Here is a 26,336-nt window from a genome sequence, read left to right on the forward strand (position 1 = left end):
ATAAAGAAATCCATGGCTTGAGCTTTTGCAATGATTGTAATATCACTGTTAGAGGGAGGGATTTACCCTTTTTCAATTTCGATGTTTTAATCAAAGGCAGGAGACCGAACACGTGGAGCTGAATGCTTTCTCTGTACCTGTGTTCTCCTGCTCAGATTTGATTCCTTTCAGAAACAACCAGCAGCGACCTCAGCAAATCATTATTTCTCAAATACAGTATATAAGCCAGTCACCTCTCACTGCTGCTGGTGACAAAACTGTGACCATTAAGTGTAAATAAAAAATGGACAGTCAAAAAAGTCAGCCATAGTTTTTTTTTTTGACACCTTTAGAAGTTAAAATTCAGCATCTTGACTGCTTCACAACAAGCAAAAGGTGGATCAGACTGAGAAATCAGGGACACTGTATGCTCATATATACTTGGTCAATTGCAAAGTGGCCACCACCTAAAGTAGACCCTTGTTTGTTGTCAGTTTTGGCCTAAATGGTACCACTATTTATATAATGTTACATAGTTTTGATTAAATACCACATGACACTAGCTTTAGGGCTTGAACTCATATCAGAAGAGTGTTTACTGATGTTTTTTTGAAGTATCCTGCTGCACTTGGTTTCACCTTTGTTACCTGATTGCTCCATCTTTCTCATACAGTCTATGACTCTGTAATAGAAGCAGTGGGTTCAACTGTTCAAGTAGCAATAAGGAAGAGAGCATCTCCTTCTTGATGTCCAATTGGCCCAAATTAATGATGCACCGCAGCTGCTGGAGGTATGATTAAGATTAGCGGGGACATCTGAGCTGTTCAATGTTAGGGACTTTCATTTCCACTCGAACAATACGGGCTAAAAATAAATACACTTGTGGCATGGTGCTTGTGTGGAAGGCAGCAGGGGCAAAAAAGCTTCACACTGGCGGATCCCAAAAACTCTGTCATGTTAAAACAGATGGAAACAAAGAAGGAACAGTCACAGCACAGTCCTGCAAGCATACGTTTACATTCAAAAATGCAGTATATAAATGCATGGCTCACAAGTGTCTGTGTCATAATCATCAAGATCAGAGAGCTTTGGGCTACAGCGAACTGCCTCAGATCTCTTAATATATAGTGAATATTTTCCCCCCCTCTGGCACAACGTACATTTAGCAGTGGCTCAAGTACCACTTATTCCCAGACCTCCACTGCACCAGGCAGGCTCAATCAAACACAGTCACACTATTTGAATTTGACAAAGATTGGAAAAAAACCTGATATGATGGGGAGTTTTATCAGCAAAAATCATACTAAATTGAGTGCAGCATGCAGAGTTGAAACTGCAAGCCACCTCATTTATTCATCGCAAACTGTGTAAAATAGCAAAATGTGTCAAATTAATTAGGCCTATAGATTTTTTTCCTGCCTCTCAGCATGTGTTTGTCCTCCATTTGGACATGATATTGATTCGTGCAGGATAATAACTTTGCCAGGCACTGTTGGAATATTAAAAACTTGAATGAAGAGAAATCTAATTAGAGTAAACAGGAGCACAAACACAAGCACGCAACTAAATGACTGCCTAACCCAAAGGTAGGTTATAATAAACAGTACAGTTTGATAAATGATCAATTCTCTGCCACACACACACAAACAATGCACCACCGCAGTAAAAGGTTGTATACTTATTCTGAGGTCAAACTGCCTGAAACTCCTCAGCAGTGAGATAAAGGTCTACAAAACTCTTTTTTCCCCTGATGCAGCAGGTCAGTAAGGCGAGAGCCCAGACTGAGTACTGTGTTCTGAGTAAACTGCAAAAGTGGTGAGGTTGAGCTGCATACTAAGTGGTGGCAAATCTAGGAAGAGGTGTTACCTCGTCACTGTTCCAGACAAGTGAGGAAAATTGCAGCATGCAAGACTGGAGTGTGGAGAGAGACGAAGATCTGTGGCCAGATAAGTGTTGGCCATCAAACAAAGTGTACACCACTGTCTGCCTTGTTTCTTAAAAATATATAAATTTTTAGAAAAAACAACAAAAAAACCCACACTGCTGTAACTGAAATGGTATACAGCCATGCTAGCAACTTTATAATCCTGCTATCAATCAAGCAAACACACAGAACATTAATCTGCTCTTCTGTAGTACGCTTTCATTTGAAGAATTATCTTAAACAACCAAATCAATCAGTAAAAAACTCCCATTAAATTGTGCACTTGAAAAATAGACTAAACTGTTTATAAAGGATCTTCTGTTTGCTTTTCTAAAGCTCAACTTTAGCATTTCGGCTACCACCATGTTGGTTCATTGGAGCCAGAAGTCTCCAAACTTAGGTGTTTAAATGCCAAGTTATCAACCGATGCTAGAAAATTCTGTTACAATGCTCCAAAAAAAGCTAAAGAAGTCACTTGAATTAGCTTAGTTTAGAGCAGTGTTTCCCGTATCAGTGCAGAAGATACAGCATACTGACATCAGATAAGATTTAGTTACACGAACTCTTTGTACTCCATTTCGCATTAGAGACGTTTGAGCCTCTGGAAATAAAGACACCGTCCACTGTCACCTTAAAATCTCATCCTGCAACAGACTGCTGTGATCAAATAGATAAGCGTCAGCGCTTATGTCAAAATAATGCTAAGTAAAATCAAAGTAATGGGAACACTTCCAGCTCTCCGACACTTTGCGCCAGCTCTTTTCAGACAAAATGAAACCACAGGAGGAATAGTAGCGTTATAGTTGTTTAATGACTCACAGCCCATATGTAAAAGCGATGGTAAGCTTATTTTTGGAGTTTGTGACAGGAATACAGTCAGTGCAAATAACGACACATTTTCAGGTGTTGACGTCACTGCTTCATCTTTCTCACAGCGATCTTTCGTTCCCTTTGGTCTTTTTTCAATGCACTGAACGAATTGTTATCTTGCATTTGTGACTCTTCAATCTTAGTGTTTGCCATTGTATCTGCTAAATCAGCATACCTGCTGGCATCTTGTAACCCCCGACAAATATTGGCTGTGCACAGTTAACAGAGGAGGGAAAAAACAGCTATTAAGAAAGTGAGCTGAAAAACTCATGTGCACAGATGCACTGAGTATCTGAAACTGTGAAGTAAACAATCGAGAGCTACTTTTGAGGTGAAGGTCACAGTTTATGTTACTGACACTGTGGTCAGATAATAAAGTGATGCATGGTTTCTTTAAAGGCCGAGCGCTACTCAACCTTGCGCCTCCTCCACCTCCGACCCCTCCCTCTTCCTCCATCAACAGGTTAATGACCACATTATTCAGGTGCTCATCCCTCACCGCAGAGGTTAGACATCAAGAAAACACCAAAGGGCCTCTAAGCAACATTGTCAAGGGCTGTTGAGATGCACGGCCCCTTACAAACCCACAGGAGTCGGTATTATTGTGGTGCAGTACGCTGATCTGAGTTGATGAAGTGTCGTCTGCAGTTTCACTGAGTCGTGTGTAAAGATTTCAGCGTCACTACAGATTATAACAAGAAGACAACAGCTATTCAGCAACTGACATATTTAGAGGCTCTCTGCTACATGCTACACGTCTGCTTGCACACTACAATGCTTAGTTGTGCGATGGTGTCACCACGGTTACACTACAAACCAGAGTTTTTTTACTTGTAGTTCTGATTGAAAACCAGCACAAATGAGCTTGTCTGCATGTTTGTTTGTTTTTCCTTTCTACTCTAACACTTTGTTGTCTAAAAACCACCCACAGAAAATATAAAATCTCATACCTTAAATGGGTACACACTGAGATGTACATCAGACACCGAATGACAAGGAAGGACTGCAGAAAGTAATGTCACGCTGCAGAGTTATACGACACACACACACAGACTCACTCCTGAGGTGAAAACAATATCATCCACGCTGGAAAAAATGTAGTCGTTTCATTTTGAAAGATGACGCCGATGTCTCGGGAGAAGAAACGGCATTCCACTCGGATGGCGCGACAGGTCAGGCATGCTGGCTGATCGCAGTAAGTGGAAACTGATGTGAATATTGACAGGAAACGACTGGAACATCTCATTTTGAAATGTAGCCTGGGCGGTAGGTGGGCAGCCGAGGCATCATACATTTTCACACTTGCTAGTCTGAGAGTGTGTGTGTGTGTGTGTGTGTGTGTGTGTGTGTGAGTGAGTGAGAGAGAGAGAGAGAGAGAGAGAGAGAGAGAGAACATACTGTGTATTTTGCATGTGTGAATATGAGTGTTAAAGGCAGGAAAGTTTGTTTTCCAGAGACTTCCAGGATTCTGCCTGCTCGCTTGTATCCTGTGCAAACTCTTCACACAACACTAGTGACAGTTAACGCTTCCTACAAAATGTTGTATATTACAATGAAATAATAAACAGAAGCAAATGTCAGAAAGCTGTTATTTTTTTTCTTTTTAGATGTTGTGTATACAAACAGTGGTTAAAACAATCTTTAAATAGGTAACCATGGGGACTATATTTGAACTTCCTGTAGACAAAAAGCTCACAACTGCATTAGATGATAGATGCTATGTAAAGGAAACTAGAAAATTATTTACATTACTCCCACTCAAATTAGATGAGAGTTCCTTCTCAGAAATTTCTGGCAAAATTTCTCTTGGAAGTTTCTATAAGACGACGCCAACCTTTAACAGACACGATCTGCACATGCGCAGGAATCTGTTACCTGAATCTGTTGCACCTAAGCACACAACTGCATGTCATATATTTAAGCTAATATTCTGTTTTTCAGGAGCTTATGTGCGACCACTTACTGACAGAAAGGCAGCAGCGACAGCAGCGTCTCTTTGGTGGGGCTGGCTGTGAACTCTGGCAGCGTCTGGATCAGTTTGTTCATCACCGTGCGAAGGTAGCCCTGCAGCTGCTTCCTTCTTTCCTCCACAAACTTGGCATCCTGAGACAGATGAAGAAGAGTTAGTCTGAAATAGATGTGAGGTTAAAGCTGCACCTGAATACATACATCATGGATTGTTTGACTGCGTGTGGCAGGATAATATTTCCTCATAGCACCGAAACCACACCGTAGCATCACATGACTCTGCCTTAGAATTCATTTTCTTTTGGACTTCTGACCTGCTGATTTGGGTTCACTTTAACTGTTATTATCAGTACAGCACAAGCTGTTTAGGTAGAAAATCCCACTGCAAATACAGCAAATTTTATTGGATGATTAAGCCAAGTGCCAATGAAGGTGGACGTTTTCAATGTTTGGCTTACTGCTATTCAGCTAATAGTTAGCAAGTGCTTAAAGACTAGCTGGCATCTTACATGAAAACTAGGGGTGACTGTGGAAACCTGCTAACAACCACAGAAACCCCTCTTCATGACCGATTTCATCTAGTGACTCCTAGCAATCACTTGCTAACCACAGGTTGCTCGGGGCCAGTGATTGGTCTTTAGGCTCGTGAAAACTGAGGCTTAAAGTAATTTAAAAAATAAATAAAGGAAAAAGCGCGTGTACGCCATTAGAAGAAATCAACTTCAACATTTGGAAAGGTCAAAGAGGACCTTTTCGTAGCAACAATTGCAAATACTGTGTACATTTACACATTTACAGTTTTCTTTCTTAACTGTATTGGCGACAGGAAGTATGTGCATTTTTGCACATGTGTAAAGCGACACAGATCGTGTTGTGACGAGCTGACTGGGACCGTGGAAAAGTAAGGAGTTGCAAATTGTGACTTAAAGACATGTAACTGAAAAAATATGTCACTGGTGTGCCAGATTCAGATCCTCTACAGGTATCCTCTGTGATGAATGGCTTTCAGTTTTTCTAGCATCCATACAAACCAACAGCACCCTGCTGACTCTCTGCCAGCGGCCAGGCTGTCCAGTCCTTTCCAATCTGCTCTGACAAGAGATATTGCATAATTCCCCCCCCCCCCCCCCCCAAAAAGCATTTTTTTAGGATTACCACATTTATTATTTGTGTTGATTTTGTCATTTCATTTCTGATGTTGATAAAGCGCAGTGTTCTGAGCATTCAGACCCGCTTCCACTGTGCGACTCTGAAGGCAGAGGCACAGAGCCACATGGCCAATGTGAGCATGGCTAATCGGCATCCAGCAAGGCTCAGAACAAAGCCTGGGCAATGCTCCGTGTTACTCTCTGGTGTTTGGGACTGGAACAAACAGCCATTGAAGGAGGCCAATATTTCCCTTTTTTTTCCAACTACTGCTTCTCTTTTGATCTCAAATCCCAAATCGCATGTGAATTTAATTGTTATGGCTTGAAATGCACATGTGGTTCTTTTGAACAAGAAGAATTAAGTGTTTTTAATACCAAGGCTGAATATGCAACCATGGGAAAACAACACTTTATTTTAAGAAGATACAGCAGGTGATAACACATCCAAAGAACAAATCACAATTAAAGTGAAAACACAGGAGTGATACAGTCTTTCTTTTTTAAAAACATCTGGAATGCTTGGTCAGTTTTCTCAAAAGTCATTTTCCAAGGAGCAGCCACATTCACACTTCATTCCTATCAATGCTTAAGAAATAAATATGGCAAATGCTTTAGAAATAAAGACAACGAAAACACCAAAGTGTGCCTAATTTGAAATTGGCCTTTAAAATGATCAGAAACGCATTTAAAATACAAAATGAGTAACTTTTCTCCATTTACTAATTTTCTTTAGAAGTGTTCTGATCAGTGGAAGTCACTAGACCAACAAGTGTCCAGACCGCTGCTCTGGTGGCTTCCCATTAGCCTACCAGACCAAAGCTGGGACTACACTGAAACTAAGTCTAAGCACTATTCTAACCCCCCCCCCCGTGTCTTCCAGGAGATAGGAAACTGACTGTATTACCTGCGACATGATGCCTTACACACAAATTGTGACTCAAGATTTGTTCCTTTCACAGGAACAAATCCACACCTCACTGAGAACTATATCACTTCTAGTTTGTTAAACAGTGGCACTGATGCCGATAGGACAGTGCAGAGCAATGTTCCCTCTAAGCTGCGCACGTGCGCAATTGCGCACTGCTAGCACGGTCTCTGCGCACAGAAAATCTGTGTTGCGCACAAAAAAAATTAACCTGAATTGAAATTAAAATTAATACTTTAACAATTCTGTTTTGCAGTGTTAGTCAGTGAGTGACTGGCTGCTCCCATATTGTATTAGAACGATGCCACCTTATCCCATAGTCCAGCAAATAATGCGATTTACATTCGTATATACGCAGCTAATCAACGTGGTTGACAGGCTATGACAGCGTCCTTATGTGCCGACACCGGTGTTTTAGCTGGCAAAGCGGCGTGGCTGACGTGGAGTGAAGCCACGTTAATGACAACGTGTACAACCATTGGAGGTGTGAGCAGGACAGACGGAACAATTGACGGAAAAAGTGTGGACTTTATACCAGTTTTTAAATTGTGTTGATAGGCCACGTAAAACCAGAGTTGTGATAAAAATATCTGCAATGTTTGGTTTTCTTCCTGAATACTATCGTTGTTTATATTTACTGCGGGAAGAAACGGTAAAAACGGCGTTTTATAAGGAAAAAGGCACAAAAGCGCTCTCCACCTGTGAGCAAAAACAAACTCCACCCCCCTCTCCCTTTCCTATTCGTCCAAAAAAGTACCATGTCGACCAATCAAAAAATGATATGGCAACGTGGCATCTAGTTGTTAAGAAACGGGGGGAAGTTTTAGGAGTGACGGCGGTGTTCTGAGATGTGAGAGATTTGAGACGTTTAGCGCAAATCTTGTGTAGTTAGTGTGTAGTGTAGTTTTGCTGTGTGCGTCAGAACAATGAGGCGGCTGCTGAATGTTACAGGTGTTACAGGAGTGATACATCTCCTGTTGTCAGGCCTGCAGGTATCAGGCTGTTGTTCTCCTTTATCTCATAGTGGACATAAATTATTTTTTGGAGTGGCACAAATAATTTGTGTGGCATCAGATTTGATGCAGAACAGCTGATTGTTCTGTAAATAGTTTGAAATGTTTATTTAAAAACGCCTTGGCTGCATTAAAAAAAAAAAAAATAGCTGCAAAAATCTTTGTTGTTTGCCAAACTGAGTTACTTTTTTGATGTAGTAACTATATAATTAATTGCCCAGCATTGGTCATTATATACTGTATTTTGCAGACAGAGAGTTACAGGACTCTCTCCCAGACCACAGACTCATAATACAAGTCAGAGCTTTTTTTAAAAAAGAAAGAAAGAAAGTTGTGTTTTCAAAATTGGAGTTCAAGTTATTTTTACTTCCAATAGTGTTAACATACTACACAGGTCAATGACTAGATTTCTTTTACATTTTCATTGTAAGTGGGCTAAAGCAGTTAATTAAAAGTAGTCTAACATAAATGTAAATGCTGTAATTTGATTATTTTAATAAACATGTCACTTGGATGGATTAGATGCCGGCGCGACCGCAGTGCACACGTCTGCTGTCGCTCACAGTGGTCCAAGGGATCGCTCAGGGAGTTTGTGTGTTCGCTCAGACACGTGAAAAATTAGAGGGAACATTGGTGCAGAGCAGACAGAAAAGTGGGAGACGGTGAGAGAAAGACTCGTAGTCACCGCAGTAAGTATTCATGTGCTGCTCCCAACTAAAAATGAACCCACCTAAAATCTCACGTTTGAGTTGTAAGTCCTACATTTCACAATTGATTAATTTAGATGGATAGTAAAAGGAAAAGAATTCCTTTATTTTCCCATCCCCAAAGTCAAATTAAATCAGTTTAACCCACAATACACACTTTCAGTGTGGATCTTACACATGACGCACGGCAGTGCTCCGATTACATCAATTAGCACAGAGGTACGATAACAGGAAGTGGAGATAAAACACTGAATCACTCACTGGTTTTGCCAAAATGTTATCATACATTAATTTGAATTCTTCCTATTAAATATGAGAATATATTACATGATTTAATACTGAAAAACTGAACAAACTCAGTTTGGATTTTGTGTTTGAACATGAGAGGCACTCTCAAACCTTTAAAATGTACTTTAATTATTTTTAGATTATTCTTTCATCCTATCTTCATGTACTTTATTTGAAATTGTTCAATAATGGAATGACTGGATTTTTCAATTATTGCTATTGTGAACTACAGAAAAATGAACTGAACTGAGCCCAGTTATCTCTTCTTTGCGCGTGCAAACTCGGAAAAACTCATTTTATCGTTTTAAATGGGGCGGACCACTGAAACTCCCCTCTCTGTCAGCATAAAGAAGTTTACCTACACATTTAATCCCTCAGATTTTTCAAGTTTTTCTACATCACAAAGAAATCCTGCTGTAGCACAGAAAGAAATTGATCATCAACTCTTAATTTCTCAGAAATAATAAATGAGTAAAATTACAGGAAAAGTTCTGGCAGCGTTTTTGCTATGTCACAGAAAATGTCCTTTTTTTTCCCTGTAGTTATAGAAAAAACAAAAACAAAAGGAACAGAAACTTTCCTGTCATTTGATTGTTTATCTATTTCGTTTTTGGCTTGGTGTTGTATGATTGACCATGAGGGATCAAAAGTTGTAAAAAATTACATTACAATAAAAATAAAATACAATAAAAAATTAATGTACAATTAAAAAATACAGTAGGAACTATAAAGTCCTTCAAAGCCATGCAGTGGACCAAATTACGGTGTTTGCCGGGATGATTCTGGCCCTTGGGCCTCATGTTTGACACTCCTGTGGTAAAATATGTCTAGAATGAAGATGTCAAAGGTCAGATAACAACAACTGGCATCGTGTTGTAAATGGTTATTATTATTTCAATCATTAATCGTTACTAATATCTCTACATTTCAACCAGTAGTCTTTTTAGCCTTGAGCCACAGCAGAATGGCAACAGTAATTAATAACCAAGCCAAGCTGAACTTTGAATAGTACACTATTATTGCACATTTCATACAGGCAGCAAATATTAAAGGACCTCTTTAAGTCACTGCTCGGCTTAAAACAATTTAAAGAAAATCATCAGCACTTTTCTCTGTGCTGAGTTAGTAACTGTGTAATAAACACTGCAATAAACACTGTAAATGTGGTGACAAGAAACATCCTCTATGGAGGATATGAGCTGCGTTTGGTGCAGTATTTTCACATTTTTCCTGTCTGAACCTACAAAAGTTAGGTAGATGATATGCAGGGCAACAGCTAGAGAGAACTTAAAAAAAAAAGTTAATTGTAGCCCCAAATAGCGGATAAGTATGTAAGTTCAGCAGAGTGGGAGTGGATAACTAAACTCAGCTGCATGCTGGGTAAAGCAGACGGGGCTAAGAGCGGGTAAATCTGATGTGTCAGATTAGGCTGTGCATGCCAGCACGGGTTTCATGCTATGTCGACACAACAAGGGACACCCTGCCTGCTTTCACGGATGTCAGAGCAGTAATAACACTAATGGACATCATGACAGATTCATCCTCTTGTGGAAAAACAGAGGTTTGAAGAGAGAGGCCAGGTGCTGTGTCTTGTTTGCAGAGAGGAACAAGAGGGCAGAGCAGAAACTACTGTGGCATACTGATGCTGGTACAAGGCAGATTCTGTCCTCTTAAATCTGTCCTCTTACCTCCTGCTATCATAACACTGCTCTTTACTTGCTCCCCCACACTACTACACTCATGTGATAAGTCTCGACGGACATGTAAACATAGAGGTGGTGTTTTATGAGCATCTCAGTTCTAAGCTTTATACTGTATGTCACACAGACTGTTCAATCAAGATGGAAAAAAGAAGAAGCAGCAAGACCGACTGCTTTAGTAAAGTCAAAACTAAGATTTACCATTTGTGTAAGTTGTAGTACATCTATTCACTAGATATTATGAAGCGCATTGGTTTGGTACATCTAGAATAAAAGACAGTTTAGAAGCAAGTCGTGCATCATGGCATTGCCTTCAAGCCATCCTTTTAAATTCCTTATTTACATAAAAGGGGAGACGGCAACAATTTTCATTTCTATGGTCTCAAGGACCCACATGCATGAAATCAAAAGACAGATCTGATTTTTAAAAATGATTTTAAATTTCGATGTCGCCCAAAATAAGATTCTTTAAAGCCCACAAGTTATACTACAACACAAACACTGCAAAACATTACAGCTTCATTAGCTGCTCAGTGCAGAGCGCCAACACATCAGCACAGCACTAAACTAATGCCATGCTAATTCACATGAATAAGTTAGCCAAGTGAAACAATAACTACACCTTCATATATCATTTCTGTGATAAAGAGCAGAGATGCCTTGTAAACCTCAACTGTGTATAAGTCAGTGCGACACTACGGCTGGCTCATATGTTTCCAGTTTGGGCTGTTAGCTGGTTCTTTAAGGGCAAAACCAGGACAACCCTCATCTTCTTACCATTACAGAACTCTCTCCTGTAGTTAGCCATATATTGCAAAGCAAACTTTTCCCATCTGACTGCTCCCGTCACTGATGATGTGGCTGATATAAGAACTGACAAAGACTTACAAAGAGTGATCAGCGATCCTAAAAGATTTAGTTAGATTAGCTGAAGTGTAAGTGCAGAAACTACCCTGTTTCTGTCCTTTTCATGGTCAACATTAAACCCTTGTTTCTTCTCTGCTGTGGTAGTTAACTCAAGCAATGCCCATTAATAAGTCTCTAAAGTAATTTGTTGCAGGAGAAATTGGGGGTGTGTCAGAAAATGCAATGCAAATGCAAATTCCCACTATTGAGCCATAACGACTCAACAACATGGTCTAAAAGTGTAATCTAGATACATGACATTATAATAGCAGCACTAGCTAACATTTATCTGCCATGTTCCCTAGATGTAATCCTTGTTGTTTATTTGATTCTTAGTGTTATTTTTGGTTTATTTTGATTTTCATTCATTGCTGAGCCTTTAGCTCTTCTCAACTCGTAGTTCTAGTTCATGTTTTACATTTGTGGAGTCCCTTCTGTGGTTCCACCTTCTGTTAAGTTCATGGATGTTCTACGAATCCTTGTTTCAGTGTGGTTGTTATTCATCTGCTGCTTTACTTTGGTAGGCCTTCCCCTCTTGTGTTTTGCATTTAGTTCTACTGCCTCATTGACTTCACCTGCAGGATTATACACCCCTGATTAGCCTTCTGTGTATTGTCCGTCTCTGCTTTTCTTTGTCATCCGTAATCCCACCCTGTCTGTTTCCCTCTGTCTTCTCAAGTGGGTGTTCTTGCCCTGCTTTGAAAATCTGCAATTCAGTTTACTGGACCTTTTGTTATTGGAATTCTGCATTTGGCTCCTCTCAATGGACATCTACACCGATCTGCCCCGATCGGGGATTATGAAATGGTCGTGTAATGACAGACGGAAAAGCTGAATATATAGCACACATATGTACACACAGCACAGCTAAATGTCACCTCCCAGAGAGACAGATAAGCAGGAGACAGGAGCTGCCAATGGAACAGAAGTGTAAAGTAGTCACATATGCGTCAGGGTCTCCACAAGTACTCTGTAAATTTGCTGCCAGCTTTTCGGTATTCAAGTCTGGAGGAGGGAAGGGAAAAACTCTAAATAGATAGTCGGAACGACGGAATGTTGCCTGGCAACAAAAAACTCATTTAGAAGTGAAAAGTAACTACACCCTCTGGTATCAAACCATTCTTACCCCCCGAGATAAAATCAATGCCTTTGACCAAGACTTCGATCTTGCTTGAGAATCTCGAATTACTGTGTTTACAATGAAATAAATTCCTGCTGTGGCTTTTTTTGTTCCTTTTTAAAGAAAGGAAGGGCAGATTTAAGGACTTTATATGATAGAAGCCTCAGGCGATGCAGTTTTTTTCTCCCAGCAATTCGCAGAGTTATAAGAAGCAACATTTAAACACAGTGCTTTGGAAGCATCTGGCACTTGGTGTCTATCAGGTATTTCCTGGAAAAGAAGGTTTTTCAGCACTACCTACTCAGGTGAAATAAAACAAATTATCATAATAAGCTACCCTTAGTCATCACGTTAAAGAAGTACATCAACCTGGGCTCTGATTTAGCCTGCAGTCCACTTGAATTAAGAGAAGGGACAGCACTGGTACATGCTGGCAACAAAACAAGGTCAAAATGTTCCACAAAGTCAGCCCACACTGGCCCACAGTGGGGCTGAAGAGGCTTCTCTCTTGATGCCTTGTTTAAACACTCTCAAAACTACGGGTCCAGATCATGAATAAAACATTGCATGCAATTCAAGAATGCCCATGCAAGACCTTCACAACTTCTCCTTTGTCATAATTAAAAGCATATAACATGCATATTGCATAATATGTGAGCACAACATACTAAGACTTGTTAATAATTCACTGTGTAGTTTCTGATTAATTAATCAGGCCGACCTCGGCACTCTGCTCACTTTTTGTCTCTGTATGCACAGATGGGCCAACCGCCACCAAGGGCCGTGCTACTTTCAGGAAACCTAAACAAACGTTGAATGATTGTGATCACTGTTCACACCGTTGAATTCACATCAGACTGTTTAAGCATTTTGTGCATTTTAATGTATCACACTGCTATAAATGAGTAAAGCTCATGACCTGGCTGATATCTGCTGCAGATTTGAGGTATGATCACAAAACCCAGCGTGAACCATAACTTCACAACTGTGTTTTAAAGATGTAGTTTTTATACATAAGCAAGGAGCTAAATACATTTGGCATCAACAGAGGTCATGGACAATATAAAGAGACAGCTTGCATGGTCTTAGTTGCAGGAGAAACACAGGATACTTAAAAATCACCTAAGCCATATGATGCCAGAGAAACACCATATCTCCCACCTACTCCATACTGCAGGTGATTCAGTGCCATTAATCAGCAGCACACATGAAATCTGTGTACTCTGGTTCAAAGTTTCAGCGCTGCTGCACCTATAATCATGCACAACAGTGGCTACAGAGTACACTGCTTCACCTTGGAGTACACCTGTTTTTACTGCAACAAGGTAAGAATTAAAATCAGTGAATATAATCAAACATTAGGCTTTTAAGGAGCTCTTAAGTTACACTTTAGAGATACTCTTAAAGCTTTTAATTGCCTTTCTAATCACCAGTGTAGTGCTGTGTGCATATCTTGACAGACTGTAGGATTAAAAGTGACTACCCACCTCTGCTGCTCTCTTAGTACTTTGATAATGCTCAGTGACCACAAGGGAACTATCCTACTATTAATGCCAGGGTACGCTTGAAACAAGCTACCCTGACAATTATCAGACCTGTTTTCTGACCTCATGTGCAGGAAAAGTTTTCATAGCTCTTCAAAGGGTGCAAACTTTAGGATAACGTTTCCTCAAAGGCAATCATGGGCTCATGCTCATTTACTCTTCCAGAAATAACAGGCAAAGCATGTTGGTTTACTCGTTTCAGAAAATCCCCAAACTGTAAAGGTGCTGAACCTCAGAAGTAAATCAGTTTACAGTTTATATCCTATAAAAGTACATATTTTGAACCTTCCTATAGAAAATATTTGTGAATTCCCTGCTGTAGAGAAACTATTTCACCCCTGGACTCTGTTTAAGCCCTGAAAAATACGCCCCCAAAAAAAAAAAGATTTGGGGGTCTGACAATAATGTCTTTTTGATGTCATCACTCTGCCTCCTCTGTGCCTCAACGTCAGCAGGAAGGAGGAGGGAGCTGACAGACATGAACAGGGAACACTTAGGCTGTAAGCGTGGGCTGGCCCCTGACAAATCAGCTGTTTAGGGCTGTCATAGGCAGAGAGAGTGCATGTGTGTAACATCTTTTGTTTTACTTAGTTAAACAGCTGGACAGTCTCGCCTAAAGCATATGCAGATGCAAAAGTGGGCGGTGGGGGTGTCTCATTAGCTCAATAACAGGACTAAAGAGAGACAGAATGATGACAAAGAGACTGATCAGGTCCAAACTAGCACTGACTTTGGGTGTTGACTCTAAAGGTGAAGATACAGTGAACAATACTAAAATCTCTAATTAATGCTTGCCATAATCAATGATCTTTTGAAGAAACCTTGAAAGAGAAATGCAGTAGGCAGGTAAACCTACCGCTTTAGGTTTGCCTACTTTAACAGACCTTGAGTCAGAGTTATGCAACTTAAATGTAACAAGACTCCAGGATTTAATTACAGTCTTTACTTTGTTTATTTCTGGCCTCATCAATCCTGCGTTTCCTTGGGACCTTGTTAGAACAAAGATGCAAAGGTAGGACTTACATGTAAAAGCTTTAGAGTAATTAATTTAGTGAAGTAAGAGACATTCATCAAGTGACCTTCTGTTATTTACTGTACAGTGAATCTTTAAAGTGATTATGTCAGAGAGTAATGACCCATCTGCAGCCTGACATTGGACAGGAAAAAGCCAGTGATCACATTTAAATGAGACAAAAAAACTGTCTAAAAAACCCCACATGATTTATGTGAGGCAGATGAAAGTTACATAAGTGGTCCAATCAGGGTGCTAGTTTAACTGCCCAAAAAGCCAGGCACATACTTGCACATGCAGGGTTAGCTGTTACATGATAGAAGTATGTATCAAAAACTCTTCCATAAGTTTCCCAGCAAACATAAATCCATAGCGTAGCTGATGTTCTTTGACAACCTCAGAAACGTGTCTCTCTGAACTGCCAATCACGTGTGTGCATTTATGTGTGCTCCTGTTAACAGGCATGAAACAGAGAGTACGAGCCATGTAATACAGTTAGTAAGGGGTGTGTATTCACCCATTTCCTCTGCTACCTGATATTCACTGACAGCCGCTGTGTTTCATCCCTAACAGAGCGAACCACAGCAGAGCGCATATTCACGGTGCAGATAAAGAGCTTTTGAAGGTCTTTCTCCCTCTCTCTCCCTCGCAACACACCAAGTACCCTATTCCTAACATTAACATTTCTCCATCATTAGCTGGATATAATGGTGTGAGGCTCTGTGTGTGCATGTATCAAAGTCCGCTTTGGATTTGCAAAGTGTGTCTGTGATGGTGGAACCCTTGAATGAGACTAAAAGCACAATAGACAATAGGAAAAACAGATGGACTGGCAGCGTCTGTGAATACGCGTTTCAATCAAATCCTGGCATTGTAAACAGACAGGAGACAAATTAAAGGAAAAACGAGTAAAGTGCCTCCATGCGCATCCAAAACAGCTTTAATACACCTTGACATTGATTCTTCAGGCCTCTGGGGCTTGTCTGGAGGGCAAAGCATCCGTCTGCTAAATGCAAGGTGGTCTATTCAGTGTTATGCTAGAATATATCATTCCCATCAGAATAGAAATGTTTCATTAGAGTATTAAAGTTCTAAACATGAAAACATGAACTATAAAGGCCAAAATGCCCCCCATCAGCATAAAGGACCAAGGATCTCCTCACTGTAGGAATGAAGTTCAAGTTTTTTTCTACCATGCATGTGGCTTATGGCATTTAATCCCTCCATAGCCAATTGTTCTGGGAGAACAACTGTTTTTTTAATAAAGTAAAACTACATATTCTGATAGCATTGAGTTAGGGTGTGTCATCACCAATAATGACACATGACTCATAGGAGTAAATTATTAAGCCCAATGTTTTTGCTAGCTAGTTGGATACTGATTCATTTTATATCTACACATATTAAGATCATTTTTCTATTAATTTGTTCTTTTTTTCAGTAACCATAAAATAAATACGGTTTAAATTCTGATTATTGGAGGAATACACATGTAGCTATGAGCGAGTTAGACATAATGCACATGACTTGTTATAGTAAGTCATGTGCATTATGTCTCCATAAAGCACATGAAGTAGAAAATTGTCCTACAGCTAAGCAAGCACATGATTATACAGTCACACCAATCTCTGTTCAATATATGATACATTTTATGATATATTTAACTTCAACTACAACAAAATGTATCCAGAAGGCACACATCTTTTTTCAACTTGCAGTATATTTTCTTATTTCAATTTGGACCTATTCAATCCAGGGCGTGAGTTTGAGTAAACGCGCTGATATACTCCATTCCTGTTTTCAAAAGCAGCCCTGCTCTGTACTTCACCTGAGGTCATCACTGATACAAAAACTACAAAGTACTCCTAGGGAGCCAGAAACAAACCCTCACTGGACTGAAATAACAGGGAAACTCAACACGGCAGGCCTGCTGCTTACTAATACAACCGGGTACACAGGAACAAATACACAATAAATACCATATACAAACTACATGCACTTACTTTCACACACATACGCAGACACACAGGCGCACGCACACATTTTGTTGCTTCTCTGCTTTGCTTGCACACAGAGACACAAACGCTAACAACCACTTAATATGTATCATATTTTGAAGCTGTGCATCCCTCCACCTGCTGCTGCACTTGATTTTAGTCAAGACCAAAGACCTTGAACTCGGTTTCCTCTCCCAACCTTTGTGCCTGGAACACCAGATTTTAGCATAAATGGTCAAATCAAATGAAATTTACAGACATAAAAGAGGTCAAACAAAATGTAACTAATAAGAAACAACTACATTTAATGCAAGCAAAAGGTCAAAGATTTTCAGATTTTGAATAAAAACTGAATATTATATATGCAAATCATTTAAACTGCATGTCTGATTCAAAATAATTCAACGGCAACATAGAAAATGCTGGATTTTTTACTAAATAATTGCTCATTTTAAATCAACAATGCCAGAAAAACACATAAAAAAAAAAACTGGGATCATGGTAATATGGGAATGAAGCCGTGTTGCATTCATTGTTTTGCTTCATGATGCACATCCTCTAATGGGTAAGAGGTCTGGACTGCAGCCAGGCCAGTTTAGCACCTGCACTCTTTCACTGCTGTTGGAACACATTTAGAAACTAAAAAATTCTGCCTAGACTGCAGTGTATGTTGCTCCAAAAACTTTGGCGTTCATAAAATCTTCACACATATGAGAGTTACCGCACCGAGTCCAGTAACACCCTCCCTGGCGATTGTGTGCCGACACCAACTGAATGAGCCATTTCCTCTTTAGCCTAAAGGACTATGCTTTAACAATTTCTAGAAGTATTTTAACATTAGTGTGGTAACAGAGTGAGAAAGATCTGCTCTGACACAACTTTTTGGTTGCTGGTGTCACATTCGAAATAATAAAATGGGGATAAAATCCATGCACTGGAGTTCTGTAGTGTGTGAACCACTGGAAGCATGTGTTTCTCTTTGAGCAGAAAGTGGTGTCCCTGCTTTAAAACGTGCTCGGAGTGTAACAAAGCCTGGACTACTTTTTCTGTCATGATGGGCGACTTTTAGGAGATGGTAAAAACCAATAATTCACACAGACTGCAGTGTAATGGGCTTTCAAAGAGCTTTCCAGAACACGATGACACCAACTGTCGAGGCCTTTGATAGACACGTGCACTTCCACATGATACCACATCATAATGTGAGACAGACACACACACTGATGGCCTCCTACTCCTTCTCACATATGCAGTGCCTCCAAACACAGCGTTCGGTCCGCTTTCTACCCATGAAAGTGCGCCGTCTTTGAAGGTGGGAAGTCACACCGCATCGTTTTGGCTGTGGCAGCACTAAATCCAACCAGCCACAGAATTGGGGTCAGAGCCAAATTATCCCCCAAAGGTTGTAGGGAGACAGTGGAGAACAGGATGAAAACGAGCAAGGGAATGGTGAGATGAGGAGAAAGGTGGGGGCTCTCCAACCAGAAAGGGACATAAGCTTTGAGAACCCAGGCGAGCAGCTGAAACCGCTGAAAGAGGAGGCGTGATAAACTGATGTGGTTGTTAAGGTCGCCTTTTCCCCTCTACAGAGCTTACCATCTTAAAAGGCTCCAATCAGTTTTTACAGTCTGATATAAAAATTTATGAACATTATGCAAGGAAAGACCTCTTTTATGGGGTTTAATGCACAATATATTGAAATATATTTCAGTAGGAGTGCTTCCTATAATCAAACTGAATTCGTTTGGGATTTTATTTGGATCGAAGCGCCAAGAAACTTTCTCTGAAACAAAAAATACACGTTTAAGAGGCCAAGAACACACTGCTTGTATTCTTTAACAGCAGCCCAAACACATCATACTGTATCATACTGCACTGACCACATCACACTTGTCATATGAAAAGGTGACAGACAAACACAGATTTCTGGATTTATAGTAAATATGCACCTCAATTCTATTTTAATTGTTTATGATAAACAGCTGTTATTATTTGTAGTTTTTGTTGTCTTCTTCATTTTGGTTTAAGAATATTTTGGAGGGAGAAATGTCAATGTCACACTTTTGCTCGGTTCAATTCACAAATTTTGAAGATTCATATTGACAGACATGTTTTGAGTTCAGTGTTTCTGGTTTGTTTTTTGCTTGCGATTCATTTGTTGCTCTGTGGTTCTGCTGTGAGGATTTTCAGCATGTTTCTGTAACAGGTTGTGTTGGGAGTTTGTACAATGTTGTACACATTCTTCTGCGGCTCTGCTGTAATTGATTTTTGGGTTTACCACGCTCAGAAAGGTTGTTGCTTGGTATTATTTGTGTGTCTGTTTGCAGGATTAATGAAAAAGTTATGGACAGATGTGAACAACACTTTTATCAGAGGCACCTTACCAATGATTAACAAAGTGAAACTGGACATTTCAGCTACCAAACAGCTTAGCAGGGACACATAATTCAACATTGCTGTTGTGGGTAAGTGAGAGACAGAGCGAGGGTTGAGGTGGCTGACAGTGAGACAAAGACACACATTATATTTACTATCAGCTCACCTTGTTCCCTATGGCTTTCTTGGGTGGGAAGTTGAAGGTGTCCACCTGTGGAAACTGTGATCTCAGATGATTGTGGAGCTCCCTGAATTCGGTGTAACGCCTGTACACGTTCCACTCATTGTCCAGGATGCGGATATACACCTGAAGACATGCAGACACATCACCATGGTTGTCATCAGTATCAACACAAAGATAAGTTAGAGTAGCATGTCCTGATTTTCAAAAGTTCGATACACAGTATAGGACCTCCATCTATAATTAAAATCTAATTTCAGTTATAATACTATAATATGTAACCTAATTTCTATATTCTTGAAAATGTCAAACACACCAACAACCCGCTGTTATGCAACAGCCATTCTGCAGTTCACATATTGGTCATCAAGCTCTGACGGTGCTTTACAATAAATGAATCACAAACAGGAATGAGCTCCTGCCACCCTTGTAAATGTGTATTTTCACTTACATATTGCAGCACATAACAGAAAGAGTCTATAGACGTAGCTGTGCAGTCACCATTTCTATGCGCCATTAGCTGCTTTATTCAGACTCACGAGAGATAGAGGGAGCAGAAAGAAAAGAAAAGATGAGCCTATTACAAGAAAGAGGGGGAGTCGGCTTCCATTTTCACAGCAGAAAACGACAGCACAGAGACAAAAGAGAGAGCAGAACAGCTTTTGAAAATTCAATTTTAAAGCGGCCTACCACAAAAAATACAGCTTTGATTCAAGTCTATGAAAACAGAAACTGATTTAAAAATCCACCAAATGAACTGCAGCGTAGCCCCCCACTACCAAGCAAATCAACAAGCGCCCAAACTGTGGTTCAATAATGAACCGCGTCCCTTTCAAACCCACATAATACTGAATGTGTCCATAATGGAAATCACTGCTTTTATGTATAAAAGCTGTGATGGAGTACGTTAAAATGATAACGAACACTGAGAAGAACCTTAAAAATGGAGAAACCCTGAGTAGAAACATCCAATGCTGCAATACTGTGCAAAAGTCTTGAGCCACCTCACATTTTTAAGTATTCTTTATATTTTCCTGGGAAAACTGGAAATGGGTTCAGTTTGTCATTGAAACGTGGAAAAACATACACAGAAGTAACAGCTTATCATGCAAAAACAGAGTTTGAATAATTTGAACAAGATTGAAAGTCAATAATTGGTATGAGCGCCTTTATTCTCCTACACACTCTAAAGTCTCTTACACATTTATTTCTTTAACTAGTCTTCAGGAGGAGTTCTCCAGGCTTCCTGGAGGACATTCAAAGCTACTTTGGATGTTAGCTGCCTTTTGTTCTGTTCTCTGTTGCGATGACTGTAGAAATGGAAACAAATTGTATTGTTGCAAGATGCTGCTAGTAACAAAAGACTAAAGATATCATTTAAAACTGGTCACGTGTAGACACAACACTGATTCATCCTTTGAGTTAGGTGCTGTTTTTAAGCTTAAATGATCCACAGGTCAGTGTTAAGTGGCTTAACTCTGAAAGACCTTCAGAAAACCTGGAGAACTACTGTTCATGACTACCACAGACTCCTTCAGAGCAAAATATAAAGAAATGAAAACATTTTGCAGAGTACTATACATTGATGGTTATCTTTAATGTAAACTTTTTATTTACATAACTCTAGGTCTGTGATTAGCAGACTGATTTACAGCTACAGGAAATCTTTCTACATTTTGTTCATGTCGGCCTCAAAGGTGGTTTGACAGACAAAGGAGGGAGCAGATAATGACAGAATTTTTTTACTTTGAGGCGACATTTGCTTTACACCACTGAACTTTTGTCAGCATGGATGCTACCGTGCAGTCTAGACTACATAGCAAACATAAGAAATTGTGGCACTTTTGACAGCCATTAAGAGCAAACCAGCAGCTGAAGCTCTGTTAGCCTCTCCAGAATGTTTCATGGCAAATATCTCAGCAACAGTAATAAGCAGGTCTAGACAGGGTTAAAGTTATAAAAGTAAACTTTAACCCTTCAGGAACTAAAATCGCATAATTGTTTAAAAATAGCGTGCTTTAATTCACTCCAAAATATATAAACGGTAATATCACACTATGACTCCCTCTCCTTCACTTTGTTAACTGACAATCATTTTATCTACAGCACAATCACTGACTAGTGGGATAATATGCTTACAAAAAATATGAATTTAATACATTGTATCCCCAATAAAAACTAGTTGGTCAAGGTTATGTTTAAGCAGCTTGTTGTGTGGAGAGCAGCCGTGCCCAAGCAAAGACCTAAATCTGGTAAATGACAGTGGTGCATGACAAGATGGAAGAAGACAAGGCCACTAATGGACCGAAGACCTGTCATCTCAGCACTTCACATCTGACCTACAGAAGCACATTTAAGTTTCCACCAACTTCGTTTTTGCAAGTTCAGAGAAGCCCTGCCCCGATACAGTACGGTCTAATTGTGTGTGTGCGTTGATCAAAGTGGATGATGGAGACTCAGCTGACAAAACTGGGGCACGATGACTTCCTTGTTCAAGACACATTAAAGCTGCTTTGACGTTGTACAGGTCTTTTTTTTTAAACGGCAGATATTCTGACAGCTGATGGGAAAAACACAGGTGTAATTAATCACACAACAACAACAACTACTCTGCATTAGATGAGCTCATTTCAGGACCATTCTAGTACTTGCTCACTGTCACTACTTTTGCTTACATAATCTGCTGTAAAGCAGCCGTCCCCAACCTTTTTTTGCGCCACGGACCGGTTCATGTCCGACAATATTTTCACGGACCGGCCTTTAACGTGTCTTGGATAAATACAACAAAGTAAAACCAGTAACGGTACCAAAAACAGAAGATTTATTCATAACACACAGGAAAAGACCCAGGGAAACCGAGTTAACGATTAAAAATAACAATTAAAAACTGATAAAAACCCTGAAAACCAAATATTTCACACCCGAGCCTGGGGGTTGGGGACCGCTGTTGTAAAGATCAATATAAGTTCAAGTAAGTATTGATTCTAACACATTATACATATTAGAAAATGAGTGAAGAATACAAATGACTTAAACTGTGCTTTGAAAGCACCACGAAGAATTGTAACCCAGCTTTCTCCGCACGACCGCTTTCCTTACACAATAACCTCATAAATATTAGAGGTGGGGAACTAATACAACTAACAGGGCTGAGCATGTAACCCATATCATCCGAGATGATTGCAGGCCCTACTTTCTCTCCCACTTTTCCTGTCCACTTTCAAACTGTGAAATATGAGATAATCTTCTGTAATGAATAACCGCATGCAATATTTTAGTTTCACATGCTTAATTGGCTTGCAGTTTTCTCCTCCTAGGACTGGTGTGAAAGTCTAATGAGGTTTTAGGTCATATTTTTGCAGAAATAGAGACATTCTCAAACTTTTTCACCAACTGTATTGTCACATGTCTGAACCACAACAGCTGCATTAGCAATGATAAGATGACAGAATCTGTGTAGTTTCTCAACCATCACATGGCTCCTTACATATGGCTCTGTGACCACATCAAGCTTAATCCACTTTACAGCGTCTCATTGGCATACTTATTTATGGCAGCGCATTAGCCTTCGCACACAGCTACCAGCTCCTTTCCCTTGACAGGTCACAAATCTCTCTCATTATCTCCAACAAAGATCTTGGCACCATCTAAATTGTATCCCTAATGTTTGAGCACCGGTGGTTTGATATCTCCAATAAAACCAGTTTTCAAACAGTGACGTGGCCTTTAATGATGATTCAGATAGACCTTGTGGAAGAGAGTTGATGGGTTTGCGCTGTTCCTGAAAGCTTAACTGTGATGGACGCAGTCCTATTGTCAGTACTTGAATGGCTTAAAAGAATATCTGAGAAAACATAATAATATGTTTGATAAAAATACGCCCTCAGCGGGTCAACACAGAAAGGAAAGAAAAAGCATTTGGTTGCAAAAGCATAAGAAAGACTTTTTTGTTAGTACTAAAATTCATTTCAGTTCATCTTATTCGGTGTGCTGAATATACCCACAAAATTAACTCAGTTACCTCAGTATTAAACTCCCAGCTTTGAGCTTCTGCCTTGAGAAACAGGCTAAAAAGTGTGCACATTATTCGTAATTCTTAACACAACCATAACTTCACATCTTTGCTTACTCTCACCGGTGCAGCTTGTTCTGGGAACACATTTTTCTCTGGACAGATGCTAATTTTTAGAAATCATTATTCGTACACAAAAAAATTACCATATTTTTCAAGTTTGCTGCCATTATCTTGTATTCTTTAAGGTTGTGTTTAATTCACACAAATAAATTGTGTTACTTATTTATCTAATTTTCAAATCAAGAGCAGTTTGTCTGCAGAAAGTGTGAACACTGCTGATGGTTAACGGTTTTCTCTCTTTTTAACATTCACCACAAGCGTGGTCACTGCTAAACAACTTTCACTATGCTTGTATAGTGAATCTTGCTGTGCACTGTATTTTTCCAGCACATTTGTATGTCAAAAGGCTGCTATGTGCTTCCATTTATTCATTAGCATCCCCTTTAACAGACACCTCAGTGACTGAAAGCTGGTCTGTGGTCCCTTTAAGTCCACATATCCACAACAACGTATGATTCAAAGTTTCTTACAACATAAATCACCTAGAACATCCAAACTGCACACAGTGACAGAACCATTTCCGCAGTTTATCCAGAGTAGCAGACAGCCGAACATCTTCCTGTGAAAACGAGCCCTTGTATACTGAAAACCCTTCGGAAACAAAGATCTGAAACACAAAGTCTGTGAACGGATAATTGCAGCTATTTCTTTCCTTGACATTTAACTGGATCTTTAGCCTGAGGGTATTCCAACAAGCAGGTTGAAATGGGAGTAACTGTGAGCACAGCTAAGAAATGCAGAAAGTGCGGATGATAATTGATGTATTTCTCCATCTTATATCTTCCAGCACCACAGGAGACCCACAGAGAAAGCCCTGTTGCTCAGTTTCCAGTTTTAACAATATGCAACTACAGGGCACAGAGAAAAGATGGCTAATTATGGCTTTCATTCAATGTCTGACATCATGAATATCACTGTTTTTTGGAGGCAGCTTAAGCGGCTCACACTTAAGGTCTGAAAGACGGCCATAGCCACCCTGACATCACTCGTAGGATAAGTCTCAAAGTGAAGCCTTGAGCTAAACACGCTGGTTTTGGTCATCTTGGTGTACTAAGACCAGATGTGATGGGCTAAGGACAGGTGGATCTGACAGTAGAGGTGACATGTACAAAATGAACATGCTATCATTACATACTCATAAACTTAACACTAGTACTTGAGGTCATACACCCAACTAAGACAGCGTTTGCTAAGGTCGTACTTTTTAAACTTTTAGAGTCTGTTTTTCCAATAAAACACTTTAAAAGGAGGTTTAAGGCATTTCTGCACCCTTTTCACATTTCAGACCCAGAACCTCCATCGATCTGTAATAACCGGGTCTATGCAAACATATTTCACAATTATAGAATCAGTCCGTCTGCTTCTTACCTGTTCCAATATGCTGTTGTTAATGAGATTTACCATAACTGATTACAATTATTTGACATTAAAAAAACAAACAAACCCAAAAGTGTTTTAATTAAAAAACAAGTACCTGAAAGCTACACGGTTATTGTATGAATAAATGATAAATTTAAAAAATAAACAACTAAAGAGGAAACAAATCTTTTGAAGCCTCAGAAAGACACAACAGACACCTGACTGTCATGAAATATTTGTGTATGTATGTTTGTTGAGAAAGGGAGAATAAGAGGTTTGCTCAAACCAAAGGAAAAGCAGCAGAGTTTCATATTATCACCAGTCTCTTACAGGCCTAACCAGCTGCCCAATTAGGCAGAAAATAGAATCCATTTGGAGGCTTTAGAAGGGAGAAGAGCAGCAAAGGACCATGGAGAAAAGAGGACTAATGTCCCCTTCCCCCATCAAGGTTAGCAATATAATCTGGTCTCTTTGGCCCAGACTGAAAGTCCAGACTATTGGGTGGACTGGCATTCATGGTCCCAAGAGGATAACTTGTGATGTTTTTCTTGATTCCCTAACCCAGAGGTATCAAAGATAAGCCTCGGGGGTCATACTCAGCCAGACAAAAACTCCAATCCCGTCCACACTGGACAGTTTTGGAAAACATGAAGGGTAGCATGAATTCCGGACTTGGTATAATAGTCTTGAATTTAGCACAGCAGGATTTCTTTATCGTGCAGAAAAAACTGAAACTTATTTTTGAAACTGCACTTCTTTTTCTTAAATTAAGATATATCAAGGATTAAACATGTAATTAAACTTTACACTGACAGAAAGGGGACTTTCACTGGTCCGGCCAACTTAAGGTCAAAGCAGGCTGTATCTGACCCACGATGTAAATGAGTTTGACATCCTGCCCTAACCTTTCCATCTGACATAATCATGAGGTTCGCACATCTTTGGTTTTGTGTGAAATATCTCAATAATGTACTCTATTGACTACTAAACAAAAGCATGTTTGTATCACCTTTATGAGTTAAAATGACAAGATGAACTCAAAGCACCACCTCCCAAAGGTAGCTGGTAAAAGCTGGTCGATCAACAGAGGCCAATGAAAGTTTCTACGAATGGAGACGCCACTCTCCACTATATGAACGCATAAACTTGCAGAAAGTTCATATTTCCATTCTGTTTTCCACATC

At 39.7% G+C, this 26,336-nt stretch overlaps 1 protein-coding gene across 1 annotated transcript in view; it reads right to left on the reverse strand.

The window, feature by feature from the left end:
- The window catches only part of snx29 (sorting nexin 29), a 137,658-nt gene that overhangs the window by 4,785 nt on the left and 106,537 nt on the right, over positions 1 to 26,336 (reverse strand). The window contains exons 19-20 of the mRNA XM_019362793.2: positions 19,644 to 19,784; positions 4,737 to 4,876 (exon numbers count right to left, since the gene is read on the reverse strand). Coding sequence (XP_019218338.1) covers positions 4,737 to 4,876; positions 19,644 to 19,784 — 281 coding nt within the window. The remainder of the gene's footprint in view (positions 1 to 4,736; positions 4,877 to 19,643; positions 19,785 to 26,336) is intronic.

This window comes from Oreochromis niloticus, linkage group LG8 (assembly GCF_001858045.2).
Source record: "Oreochromis niloticus isolate F11D_XX linkage group LG8, O_niloticus_UMD_NMBU, whole genome shotgun sequence".
In the NCBI taxonomy this organism is placed as follows: domain Eukaryota; kingdom Metazoa; phylum Chordata; class Actinopteri; order Cichliformes; family Cichlidae; genus Oreochromis; species Oreochromis niloticus.